This window comes from Chinchilla lanigera, unplaced genomic scaffold (assembly GCF_000276665.1).
Source record: "Chinchilla lanigera isolate Chin_1 unplaced genomic scaffold, ChiLan1.0 scaffold00046, whole genome shotgun sequence".
In the NCBI taxonomy this organism is placed as follows: Eukaryota; Metazoa; Chordata; class Mammalia; order Rodentia; family Chinchillidae; genus Chinchilla; species Chinchilla lanigera.
This window is the reverse complement of record NW_004955447.1, coordinates 14,183,770-14,197,288: the sequence shown is the minus strand read 5'-3', so window position 1 is coordinate 14,197,288 and position 13,519 is coordinate 14,183,770. Positions and strand designations below refer to the sequence as shown.

Genomic DNA, 13,519 nt, shown 5'->3' with positions numbered 1-13,519 from the left:
AGGCGGGGCGCCCGCGCCCGCTTCCTGTGATGGCATTCGCCTCCCGCTCGGGCGGGGAGACCGGGCTGGAGCCCTGGGAGCAGCGGACGGCGCTCCGGTGTTTCCGCTTGAACTCGCTGCGTGCGCTTCTCGGTGGCCCGGAGCGCGGCGCGGAGTCGCGGGGAGAGCAGCGGCTCCTCGGGGCGGGCGGGCTCCGGCGCTCGCAGCCCGGCGTGTTTTGAAGAAGGTGATCTTGTAATGGCTTCCACTGGGCACGTAGGCCGAGGCAAGCGCCGCGCGAGAAGGCTGCTGGTGTCCCCGCGCTGTGCGGCCCTTTTCGGAAGCGCTTCGCGGAAACAGTTCCCACTCGTTCGTGAAGTTTCGAATAAACCAAACTTCACTTTTCACAGGAAAGGGGAGGTCCATAGCTTTTTGTTTTTGTCTTTTATGTCTTTAAACATCAAAAAACTGAGAGTGAGAGGTTCCTTGTCCACTTATCCTTTGGAGTCCTTCGAGTTCCTGTGCAGTTAGCTGAGTTCACCAGTTTGCAGGATTCCTTCCGACCCCGTGGTCGTTACCGTGTGCAGAGTGACTGGACTTCTGGCTTCCTCATGGAGAGCGTTGAACTGCCGAAGGAGAGAACGGGGGAGGCAACAGTTTCCTATTTAGTGCTTTGGGGTGTTTTAAAGTAACTTAGATCAACACTACAAATGGAGTGTTTCTTGTTTTTGTTTTGCAACAGAAAAAGGTGTTTGAGCACTTGCATGCCAGTGGGAGATGTAGTTGATGATTACGAAGTCAAGCAATTGATAAAGCTTTGGAGTGAGGTGGAGAAAAGAGAAAAGCGTTTGTTACATTTATTTTTGGTGACTGCAGTGAGAAGAATTAGAAATTAGATGGCCAACATGATGAGCTGAGGCGCCGTTTTGTCAATTAGAAATTGACAAAAATATTTCTTTGGGTTGCTGAGGATAGAGCCCAGGGCTGGGCAGATGTTGTACTGCTGAGCTAATCCTCAGTTTAACAAAAATATTCTAAAGGTTTTTTTGTAACAGATGAAGCTCATGGAGCCGCAAAGGTTGTATTAAAAATGCCCCTCTTTGGGTTGTGAAGTAGAGTGCTGCCCCGACTTCAGGCTGCTGAGAGTTGGGTTTAAGCTTGCCCTCCTTGTTTTTCTCCCCGTTCAGAGTACCATGGCCACCCAGGTGATGGGGCAGGCGTCCGGAGGAGCAGGGCTGTTCCCCAGCAGCGGCAACATGGGCATGGCCCTGCCCAACGACATGTACGACCTGCACGACCTCTCCAAAGCTGAGCTGGCGGCGCCTCAGCTCATCATGTTGGCCAACGTGGCCCTCACTGGGGAAGTGAGCGGCAGCTGCTGTGATTACCTGGTCGGTGAGGAGAGGCAGATGGCCGAGCTGATGCCCGTTGGGGATAACAACTTCTCAGACAGCGATGGCGAAGGGCTGGAGGAACCTTCCGGAATAAAAGGTGAGCCTAACGGGCTCGAGAGCATGGAACTGGGGAATCTGGAGCTCAGTGTTGTAGAACCGCAGCCTGTGTTTGAGGCGCCAGCTGCCCCTGAGATTTACAACTCAAATAAAGAGCTTCCTCCCGAAGCACCTGGAGCAGAGGACAAGTGCAAGAGCCTGAAGACCAAACCCTTCCGCTGTAAGCCATGCCAGTACGAAGCAGAATCTGAAGAGCAGTTCGTGCATCACATCAGAGTCCACAGTGCCAAGAAGTTTTTTGTGGAAGAAAGTGCAGAGAAGCAGGCCAAAGCCAGGGAGTCCGGCTCTTCTGCTGCCGAAGAGGGAGATCTCTCGAAGGGCCCCATCCGCTGTGATCGCTGTGGCTACAACACCAACCGGTACGATCACTACACGGCGCACCTGAAGCACCACACCAGAGCAGGGGACAGCGAGCGCGTGTACAAGTGCATCATCTGCACGTACACCACGGTCAGCGAGTACCACTGGAGGAAGCACCTGCGCAACCACTTCCCGAGGAAGGTGTACACGTGCGGCAAGTGCAACTACTTCTCCGACAGGAAGAATAACTACGTCCAGCACGTGCGCACACACACAGGTGAGAGAAGCCTTGCAGTCCATTAGTTCAACCCTCACTTTTTTTTGGTGGCAGTGCTGAGGAGTGAACCCAAGGCCTTCAAACTGAACTACATTTCCAGCCCACTCATCTGCATCTGTTTGTGACAGGGTCTTGCTCTGTATTTCAGGCTGGCCTCAAACTTGGGAGCAGTCCTCCTGCCTGAGCCTCCTGAGTGCTAGGATGAGCGGCTTGTGCCGCCACGCCCACCCTCACTTTCTGATTTAAGGGTGTCTGTTTTTTGAGACAGGCTTACTGCCATTCAGGCTGGCCTTGAACTGGCTGCTTAGTACCTCAGCTTGGAGTGTTGTGTTTTTATTAATGTTTGAGGTGCACAATAATTATGTTGATCTTGCACAGTTTGTGGCACTTTTTAAAAAATCTTCTGTCCTGAGACAGAGTCTCTGTGTAGTCAAAGTTGGCCTTGAACTCACTGCCTCAGCCTATTGCAGGGACTACACCAATGATAGTGGAGGAATGCGCCACCATGCCCAGTCTCTTGGCTGTTTTTTTGGGGTGGGTGGGTACCAGGAACCGAACTCAGGACCTTGCGTTTGCCAGGCAGGCACTGTGCCACTGAGCTATGTCCCCAGCCCTCTCTTTGCATTTTCTAAGACACTCTGGAAGTCTGATAATCATTAGTGTCTAGTTGTGCTGGCAGGGCTACCTTGGTGTCCTGAATTGATACAAAATGTGTACCCTTGCTGTTTTTTTTTTTTTTTTCCTGGAGACGGGGTCTCACTATGTAGTCAGGCAGGACTTGACCTCTGTAGGTATGGCTGGCCTCAAACTTTGGCAATCCTGCCTCAGCCTTCTGCATGCTGGGATGCCTGGTAGCACCTTTTTTTTTTTAAGTCCTGGGGATGGAACTCTCCAGTGCTTTTAAAAACTGTTTTATTTTGAGACAGGATCTCTCTGAGTTTCCAGGCTAGGCTTGAACTTGCAGTCCTCCTGCCTCAGCTTCTCAGAGTGCCACCACATCTGACTTTTCGTGATCATTTTTATTTTGTTTTTTGTTGGTCTTGCTATGCAGTTCAGGCTGGCCTTGAACTCACTATGTAGCCCAGGCTGGCCTCGAATTCGCAACAGTCTTCCTGCCTCAGCTTCCCCGAGTGCTGGGATTGCAGGCATGCACCACGCCCAGCCGTTTTGACTTGGAAGAGCCAGAGTTCTCATGGTGTGAAATCTGCTGAGGTGGATGAGGGTATACCGCAGGGATTTATGAGCCGCCATTTGTAAGAGCTGTGCGATAAGTACCTTCAAAGTGAGAAAGTATTTTGGGGGAATTAATGGCAGTGTGTCTTTTACTGTAATAGGTTTTTAGAAATGAAGCATGTGTACATATGTGGTTGAGGACTAAAGTAGTACCAGCTGAGCAGCGAATGGTATTTGGGAGAATATTCCTAGACATCTCAATAGCGCCTTTCTAGGTAGTACTCTAAAAGCCTGGGATCTTCTTGAGGTTGTGTTTCTGTGACAGTGAGCACAGGTAATACGTAGCTTCCCAGAGAAACTGAGGGCTTTGACAAAAAAGAACCCTGTGAACTTCTGCGCAGATCTGTTCAACCAAAACCTTTGACTTGTGCTACATAAATGAAAGATGGGTGTGGTACCCCAGCTGAAACCATTTTTCAAGCAGGCAGCCCTACCAGGCGGAAGAGGACTTCGCAAGAGGTAGTTGGTCGCCTGCTGCAGTGCGCAGGGCTCAGGGCCTTCCTAGTCTGGAAACGCAACTCTTCCAAATTTAGGAGCCCAGGGAAGCACGTCCTTAAAGCAGGTGCTTAGCGCACCTGGGGTCTGGCTTTGGTCCCCTGCACCAAGAAAAAAAAAACCTTGAACTTTTTTTCCTTTTTTTTGGCAGTGCTGAAGATTGAATTCCTGAGACAGAATTTCACTAACTTTTAACTTGTCCAGGCAGATCTTGAGTTTGCCATCCTCCCGCCTCAGCCTTTCTAGTTAGAGCTGAGCTACATCCCCAACTTTTATTTATTTATTTTTTTGAGATAAAGTTGCCAAGATAGGGCTTAAACTTGAAGTGTCCTCCAGCCTGAGCCTCCCAGAATGAGTGCTAGGATTACCTGTGTGCACCCCCACACCCAGCCTCTGTCATTTTATTTAAATTCTCACAGGGAATTTATGTCACACTGCTCTTTCCACAAGTGGGCAAACTGCACTCTTGAAATTTGCCAACGCTGTTACCGTCTTGTCACCAAAGTCTGGGTCGAAACAGTTGACCAGTTTTGTTTTTCCCTTTTTCTGTGCTAGGGATTGAGCCCAGTGCCTTTCACACTAAATTCCATCCCCAGCTCTTGAAATCTTGTTTGAGGCAGGGTCCTGCTGTACTCCCGTGCCGGCCTGGAGTTTACTGTGTAGCCCAGACTGGCCTCCAGCCAGTCCTGCCTCAGCCCCCTGAAACTAGGACTGCAGGCGTGTGTACCACTACCGTGGCTCCCAGAAGAAGAAACATTTGTAGCATGAAACGGCAACACTGGCACTGGTGCTGCTTCTTTCTGGCATTTTCAGTTGGTGGAATGATCATTTATGAGGTTGGAAAATTTGCCTGCCCAATAGCATCAAAATTTGGGTCTGTCTGTCTTGTGCTGGGGATTGAGCCTAGGGCAAGTGACCTTGGAGCTACACTCTCAGCCAAGATTCTTTTTTTGAGACAGGGTCTCACTACGTAGTTCAGGCTGGCGTTGAAGTCACTTTGTGGCCCAGCCTGGCCTCGAATTCATGGCCATCCTACCTCAACCTGAAGAGTGCTGGGATTGGTGGCATGCGCTGCCACACCCACCTGCAAGATTGTCTTCCTTGTACTGGAGCTTGAACCCAGGGACCTCATGCATGCTAGGGAAGTGTTCTACCATTGAGTTACATGTTCAGCCCCCCGGCCAAGAATTTTTAAAGGATAATTCTAGTTAAATAAAGAAATAGCTCCTTGATACCTTACCAAGATGAGTATTTTAGTTCACCATGTAACATTGAAAGTTAAGATGGCCAGGTGCACATACCTGTAAACTGAGCACTCAGAAGGCTGAGGCAGGAGGATCACTGTGAGTTCAAGGCCAGCCTAGACTATATACAGCCAGATCCTGTCTCAAAAAAAAAAGAGGAAAAAATACTGGTGGTTGTAAGAATTGAGAATGCCGGTGGTAATCTTTTGTCAGCAAAGTTGAAGTAGTTGTATAAGTTCTGAAGTAATTTGTTTCTAATCTGTTAAAAAGTGCTGAGTACTAAATATTGTTCTGTTGGTGGAAATTGTATTTGAATTCTTTTGCATTTAAACGCTAATTATCGTTTTTTTCAGGAGAGCGCCCATATAAATGTGAGCTGTGTCCTTACTCAAGTTCTCAGAAGACTCACCTAACTAGACATATGCGCACGCATTCAGGTTGGTGATTCAGGGACCTTTTCTACCGTTTTCAGTAAACTGCCATTTTAATTTCTACTTAATTTCTGATGTTTTCATATTTTGTTATAAAGTACTGTTATAACGATGCTTTTAGACATGGAACCAAGTCTCTTTTTTTATGGCCTATTTTTTTTGGTCTTTTTGAGACAGGGTCTCCCTATGTAGTTCAGGCTGACCTTGAGCTCACTTTGTAGCCCAGGCTGGCCTCGAACTCACGATTCCCCCGCCTCAGCCTCCCAAGTGCTGGGATTACAGGCGTGCGCCACCACGCTTGGCTTTATGGCCTATTCTTGAAACAATTTGGAAATTGCAGTGAAAATAATGTGTTGTAGTAATAGAGCTGTATTGACATGGAGATTGTTCATAAGGGTTCTGAAGGGGGACCCCCTGAAACTGAATGTAATTTGTATGTGCACTCTTTCTGGGAGACGGGACTTAAATAGCTATGTAGGGTTTTTTTTTTTTTTTTTTTTTTGTCTTTTTGACACAGGGTCTCACTATGGAGTTCAGGCTGGCTTTGAGCTTACTTGGTAGCTGAAGCTGGCCTTGAACTCACAACGATCCTCCTGCCTCAGCCTCCCAAGTGCTGGGATTACAGGCATGCACCACCACGCCTGGCTTTATGTAGGTGTAGTCCAGGCTGGCCTTGAATGCGTGGCAGTCCTGCGTCAGCCTCCCAAGTGCTGTGATTATGGGTGGACACCACCATGCCCAAGTCTGATTTTGACCATTTACCCTTTGACATTCCTCTCTGATTTAGTAGGGATACCAAGTGCTGATTTAGAAAAGCTGAACTGAAAGAAGTGATACACACTCTGGAAGACCAATTTACTAACCTAGAACAGAGAACACTTCATACTCTCACAAGGAGGAAGTTCCAGGAACTGGAACAGTCTGTCCCTCCTCAGTGTCGTACCACTAAAATGGTACAGAGTAAGCCCTCGGGCTGGGGATGTGCAGAGGTAGAGCCTCAGGCCCAGCACCACACAAAAGGTAGAGAGGTTAGCGGTATGTGGTGGTACGCTCCTGTACCCAGCACTCAGGAGGCTGAGGCAGGAGGATAGTTGCGAGTTTGAGACCAGCCTGGGCTACAAAGTGAGCTCAAGCCCAGCCTGAACTGTATAGAGAGACCCTGTCTCAAAAACAAAACAAAACAAAAAAACCAAAAAAACCCAGAAAGGTAGAGGTTAGCTTGGTCTTTCTTGCCCTAGGATGTGGAGCATTGACCCTGCCTTCTGCACTGCCCACTGAGCTACATCCCCAGTCTGCTTAGACACTCCAACCGCCCACTGTACTTGCCCCAAACAACCGACCCCCCTTTCCGGATGTACAGTGTACATTCCTGTGGGCAAAGTATGCTGCACTCCTGTGACTTGTGAATGTCACTGTAGACCTACCTCCTTTAAGTTAATAATTACTGTAGATGTCTGCAGTCCAGCTGTGCAGCCAGTAGCTGCCTATGGCTATTGAATTACGAGATGTGGTGGGTTGAATTGACACTTACTAGGTACAAGTACATACTGGATTTCAAACACCAGGAAGAAAAGAAAGTGAGATACCTAGTTTTAAAATACTGACTAGGTGTTGAAAAACTGGATTCCAATTTTTTTTTTGGTACTGGGAATTGAACTCAGGGCCTCGTGCTTGCCATGCAGTTGCTTGTGCTGCTGAGCTATATCCCCAACCCCAAAATACTGGATAAATTGGGTTAAAAAGTTGATAAAATTTCACCTATTTTTTTCTTAAATAATTTTTGTAATGTGGCTGCTTGGACATTGTATATGTAATTGTACTGAGCAGCTATAAAGATTGCCCATAGTTTAAAAAATTTTTTTTGGTGTTGAGGATTGAACCCAGGGCTCCATGCTTGGTCTACCACTGCACTGGTCTCCAGTTCTCCAGTGTTCTTGCTGCCGTATGTTGACTGACCCTGCTTAATCTGTCACGTTAATATAGAGCGAGTGCCTTTAAATCTTATGCTATTGAGCTGTGCCACATAATTCCTGGTTTCATTCTCCAACAGTAAGTTGGATGCAGTTGGAGGCTTTTTTTTCTCTGTTGAACAGAGTTTCGCTGTGTAGTTCAGGCTGGCCTTGAACTCAAGGTGATCCTCCTGACTCAGCTTTTGGGTGCTAGGATTACAGGCGTGCCCCCCTCATGCCTTACTTTGTTTTTAGTATTGGGAGTTGAATCCAAGATCTTCGCACTGAGCCTCATCCCAGCTCTTTAATATTTGAGTCAGGGTCAATAAGCTGCTTAGGCAGGGCTTGAGTTTGAGGTCCTTGTGCCTCAGCCTCCCAGAGTGCTAGGATGACATGTCCCTGTGTCCACACATCAGGCTGGCCTTTATTAATGGTAGGTTGTATATCCTGTTGTTAGCTATACTCTAGCCCTTTAATAAAACATTTAAGAGGTTTATAGAAGATAACTCGTTAGTCTTCATTGGTATCTTATACTGGGTAAATTGTATTTACCCCCATCTTTGGGAATACTGAAACATTAAAAATACAGCCGTTCGTCCTATACATTGTCCTTTGCTGGGAGTAGTGTGGCGCACGCGTGTAATCCCAGCACTTGGGAGGCTGAGGCAGGAGGATCACTGAGTTCGAGACTAGCCTGGGCTACAAAGTGAGCCTCAAGGCCAACCTGAACTGCACAGGGAGACCCTGTCTCAAAAAAACAAGACCAAAAAACTATACAGTATCCTTTGTGGTCCTACCCGTTTTCTGGGGTCTTTTACCCTTCCTTCTTATCCTTCTATTACCTAAAATCTGGAACATTAACCCTAAATGCTTGGTATTTATCTTGGCTTGTAAATCCTTTGAAGGCACATCTAACTGACGCATCATTTAATGATTCTAAACTGGATTAAAATGACACTCAGACAGGGTCCTGCTGTGCAGGGAAGGCACGCTGGCCTGGAAGGAACTCCGCAGCGATCCTCCTGCCTCAGTGCTGGGATTACAGGCTCATGTACCACGCCTGGCTCACACTAGTGTCTTCCTTGACTTGTCCTGTTGTTGTTTAAATGTTTAATCTCATTTTTTTCCTTTTTTACTACCGCACTGAGGATTTGAACCCAATGCCTTCGCACTGAGCTACATCCCTAGACCAGGCTGGGTTTGGATTTGCGATCCTCTTGCCTCAGCCTCCCAAAGTGCGTGGCGTTCCAGGTGTGCATTATCATGCTCAGTTTATCTGTGGTGTGTTTTTTTTTAAAATTTTATTTGAAAGAGAGTAGTAAATGAGAAACAAAGAACAGTAACAGCATACCAGTATCACAAATATCAACAAATCAAAGCAAGAACATTCAAAGTAATACAGGGTTTCAAGACAAAATAATACAAATTAACAGTGGTCGTTACATTACATATCGCTGCCCTCAGCTGCGTTGCTCAGATTATCAGATGTAAGAATAGAAGATTGTTGGAACCATTAAAGATATGTGTGGTGTTTCACAGCAGTTCACGATCTTTCGGTTGAAACACATCTGAGTTTGCCAAGTGTTGCTCATAGTTTCAGTTGCTGTATTTTAAAGATGGTTTTCAGGAATTGCCCTTATAGCGCTATAGTATTTTAGGAGTGTTTCTGGGTTTTTTTTGTTGTTGTTTTTTGAGGCTGGGTCTCTATAGTTCAGGCTAACCTTGAACGCATGGAGATCCTGGCTCAGCCCTCCTCAGTGTTGGGATCACAGCTGTGGGCCACTGTGTTCAACTGCTGTTACATGTTTTTATATGCATTCAACCTGGCTGTTTTCCTTGTGTTGTTAGCGTAGTAATTCATTTTGCCTTCTTCCTCATTGTATGTGCATTGGTTATTGTTAAGGGGAACTGCAAGTTTCATTTCCATTTATTATGCTTCTCCAGGGATGGTATATAGATTGAACACAGGATTTATGCTTGCTAAGCAAGTATTCTCCACCGAGTTAGATGCCCTCACCTGTTTTTTATATTTTGGTCTGTGGTACTGGCGATTACACGCAGCGCTTTCACACTGCATTCCATCTGCAGCACCCCTGCCCTGCGGCCATCCTCCTGCCGCACTCTCCCCGAGTGCTGGGATTGCAGGCGTGTGCCACCACACCCTTATTTTTTTTTTTTGAGGCAGGGTCTCACACTAAGTCACTCAGTTGCTCAGACTGGATTCAAACTTGCAGTCTTGGGCCGAGGACAGAACTCAGTGGCTCAGCACCTCAGCGCCTGCCTGGCAAGTGCAAGGTCCTGGGTTCGATTACCAGTACCAGCGAAAAACAAACGACAAACTTTCCGTCTCCCTGAACCACTGGGCTACAGCCCCTGTGCTGTTTGGCTTTATTTCGGCAGGGTCTCTGATGTGTTTTGGACAGGGTGATGCAGGCCTGAACTTGAACTCCCTCCCCCTGCCTCAGCCGCTGGAGTGCTGGAGTTCAAGCATGAGTGACATGCCTGGCTAATGATGTAGAAAGTCTTGATAGATACATATTCTAATAAAAGCAAGATTTACTGGCAACAAAATGAGAATCGGAAGAAAAATCTAATGGACATGTAATTCATGCCATCAGAATTCTAAGCAGAATCTTCATGTCTTCTCGCTTGAGCGTGTCTTAGGGAGGCTTGTACCGTGATGGATGCGTGTTGTGTACATCCTCTCAATTCATTGATTTACTTATTTTTCAGTACTGGGGATCGAACCCAAGGGTACTCTATCACTGAGCTATGTTCCTAGCTTTGTTGTTTTTTGTGTTTGTTTTTTGTGTTGTTTGCAGGCAATGTCTCGCTAAGTTGCCTGAGTTGGCCATAAACTTGCTGTCTTCCTGCCTCAACCTCTTGTAATTCTTTCACTAGCACACATCTTCATAAAGTGATAGCTATTTGGTTACTCAGAGGTATGCTTTGTACAGGAAATAAATACGAAGCAAGCATGTACCAGAGCTACACTACAAGCCCTTCCAACATTTTATTTATTTAGGTTCTGGGATTGGACTCAGAAACTTGCGCTTGTCAGGCAGGTGCTATGCTGCTGAGCTATATCTCCAGCCCCCCTTTTTTTATTTTTGAGCCAAGGTCTCAGTAAGTTTCCCAGGCTGACCTCAGGCTTGCTGTGTAACCTAGGCTGGTCTCAACACTCAGTGTTCCTATCTCAGCCTCCGGAGTAGGTGATATTACAGGCATGTAATACTGTGCCTGGCTATTACGTTTTACTCATAAAAGTTACCAGTTGCTTCTAAAAGTGAGTGGTTAACAGGTTATGTGTATGGTGGATTGCCTGCTCAGAACTTCATGTTAGCTACTTACCCACTTACTAGTTCAGTTATTTAGATACAAGATGACCAAAAATTGCTTATTTTTTCATTTTTATATTATAGGAAATATAAAAATGACAATTTTATTACATTTATTCACTATAAGCATCAACTGGTGCTGGGCGTGGTAGCACACATCTGTAATCCCAGCACTTTGGAGGCTGAGGCAGGAGGAGGGTCATTGTGAGTTTAAGGCTAACCTGAACTGTGAGATCCTGTCTCAAAAAAGATCCCTCCAAAAAAGAATTAACTGGTTGAAATGATACCTGCCTGAGTGACATTCGGGGTAAACTTTACATGGTTAACACAGATCATTAAATTATTTAGCCTTTCCAATACCTGGGGGGAGTTATTTATAAAGAAACTGTGCCCGGAGAGGCTTGATGCCGTGCATCAAGTGTGTACGCTTACTGCAGAGCCCACAGTGCAAGCCCTGACTGTAGAACAAGCCTTAGGCCACTGCCGCCTACCTGTCTTTCTCCATTTTCTGCCTGTGTGTTACATGCTCAGATTTGTTTCCAGTTAGAGCCCTCAATGCAGGGGACACGGTAGTAGGCCCAAGTAGAGTAACGCTGCACGTTGTAGACCGTTTTCTAACATGCAAAAGAGCTAGTAGAGCTCTTCGCTTCTCCATGATCTGACTTACCTGGATTCAGTGTTTGGGTTTATGATTTGGTAGTTTAACGGTACACATTTGCTAGTCACATAAAGATGAGTATCTATGTGGTTTTGTTTTGTGCATGAATTTGCTTTATAAAAAACCTTAAAGTTTTTATGTAAATTTGAGAATGTTTGAGACGAATTTTCATAAATGTTAATTTCCGTTTCTCTACTATGCATCTCATTGGACCAGTGGGGTATGGATGCCGTTTGGTAATATGTTCTAGAGTGTGATCTAGATGGGTATGTATCAGGTAGACCGTGTTCTTGTGCCTTTGGCTTGGGGCTGGGGGGGTCCGGTTTGATGTACCTGTGACTATGACTGTTTGCTTGTGTTACATACCATATCTATTTGTGTGTCCTTTCTCACTTAGCCTAGCTTCTTCACTCATTTTATACAGATTGGAGGGAAAAAGCATTTTTGCTCAAAAATAGTACCTCTGGCATTGGGAAAGTTTGCTGGGTGAGGTGAACTCAGGTTTTGCTGGGATGATGAGAAAAGGGTTACATTTCAAGAAAAAGCTTTTGCTTCCGTTTGCTCCTGCAGGCCAAAGCATAGTTTTAAGGCTTTTGTACTTAGGTTCTGGAGTATAGCCCAGAGTAAAAGATCTTTCTCCCAAGATATTTTCAAATTGTGTGAAATTTTTATTTTTTGTTTATTTATCAGTTGGTTTTTTGATACAGGGCCTATGTAGTGCAGGCTGGCCTTGAACTCACTGTGTAACCCAGGTGCCCTCAAACTCTCAGGGATCCTCTGGCCTCAGCCTCCGGAGTGCTGGGATTACATGTGTAGGCCACCACGCCAGGCTCTGGAACTTTTACATTATACTCAGTCATACTTTTTTTCTTTACCTAAACTTAAAAAATTTTTTAATTTTGTTTTCTTCGTGTGACCTTGTCCACAAATGAATTTCTAGAGCCCATCTGAACTCTGCCAATAATTTTATATTTGATGAGGTTCTATTCTTTGTTTAAGAGCCCTACCTTGAACTTTTTTGAAGATGGTTGAGATGATCACTGTCTGCTTAGTTTGTGAGTCAGTGTTGAGGGATAGAGAGAAGTTACACAAATAAATATGGTAAATACAGGGTGCATGGTAGTCTTTTCAGTAAACAGTCCTTGTGGTTACTTTGTATATACAGTTCCTTATAAGTCCCTTAAACCTTGAGTGGAGGGCTCTGGTCTGTTTCTAATCCTTGGTGTTTCTCTTCAGGTGAGAAGCCGTTTAAATGTGATCAGTGCAGCTATGTGGCCTCTAATCAGCACGAAGTAACCCGCCATGCAAGACAGGTGCACAATGGTCCGAAGCCTCTTAACTGCCCTCACTGTGACTACAAAACAGCAGATAGAAGCAATTTCAAAAAGCACGTTGAGCTCCATGTTAACCCACGGCAGTTCAATTGCCCTGTGTGCGACTATGCCGCTTCTAAGAAGTGTAATCTCCAGTATCATTTCAAATCCAAGCACCCTACTTGTCCTAGTAAAACAATGGATGTCTCAAAAGTGAAACTTAAGAAAACCAAAAAGCGAGAGGCTGACTTGCCTGATAACAGTGTTACTAATGAAAAAACAGAACAGACAAAAACAAAGGGGGATATGGCTGGGAAGAAAAATGAGAAATCGATAAAAGTAGAGAAAAAAGATGTTTCAAAAGAGAAGAAGCCTTGTAGCAACGTCCCGGCGAGCCAGGTGACGACCAGAACTCGCAAATCAGCCGCGGAGACAAGAGAGGCGGGCGTGCACCCAGGGGCTGGTTCAGAGAAGCCCTGTAAAAGCAAGAGCAGCAAACGCAAGCTGGAAGCGGAAGTCCAGGCCCCGCGCGCCCCTGCGGACGAGGAGGGACCGGCAGCGAAAAAGAGGAAGAAGGCGGAGAGCAAATCGAGAAGTCAGGAGGTGCCGAAGGGCGACGGCCAAGGAGGGGAGAGTAAGGAGGAAAGTAGAAAGCACGGTGCCGGGCTGAGGAAGAGTACAAAGAAGAAGGCGCTGAAGACTAAGTCAAGCCGGAGAAGCGCCAAGGCGCCTCAGAAGGAGCCGGCTGCGGGGGAGGCTGCGCCCCGGGGCCCTGCGCGCGCGCCCCCGGC

At 46.4% G+C, this 13,519-nt stretch overlaps 1 protein-coding gene across 1 annotated transcript; it reads left to right on the top strand.

Moving 5' to 3' along the window:
- Positions 1-1,166: 1,166 nt before the first annotated feature.
- On the top strand, positions 1,167-13,519 carry LOC102005859 (RE1-silencing transcription factor; the record flags this gene model as incomplete). The annotated part of the gene is given in 3 exon segments (XM_013518551.1): positions 1,167-2,067; positions 5,393-5,476; positions 12,652-13,519. Coding segments are annotated over 3 exon segments (1,847 nt in total), but the record flags the coding sequence as incomplete, so codon positions are not given.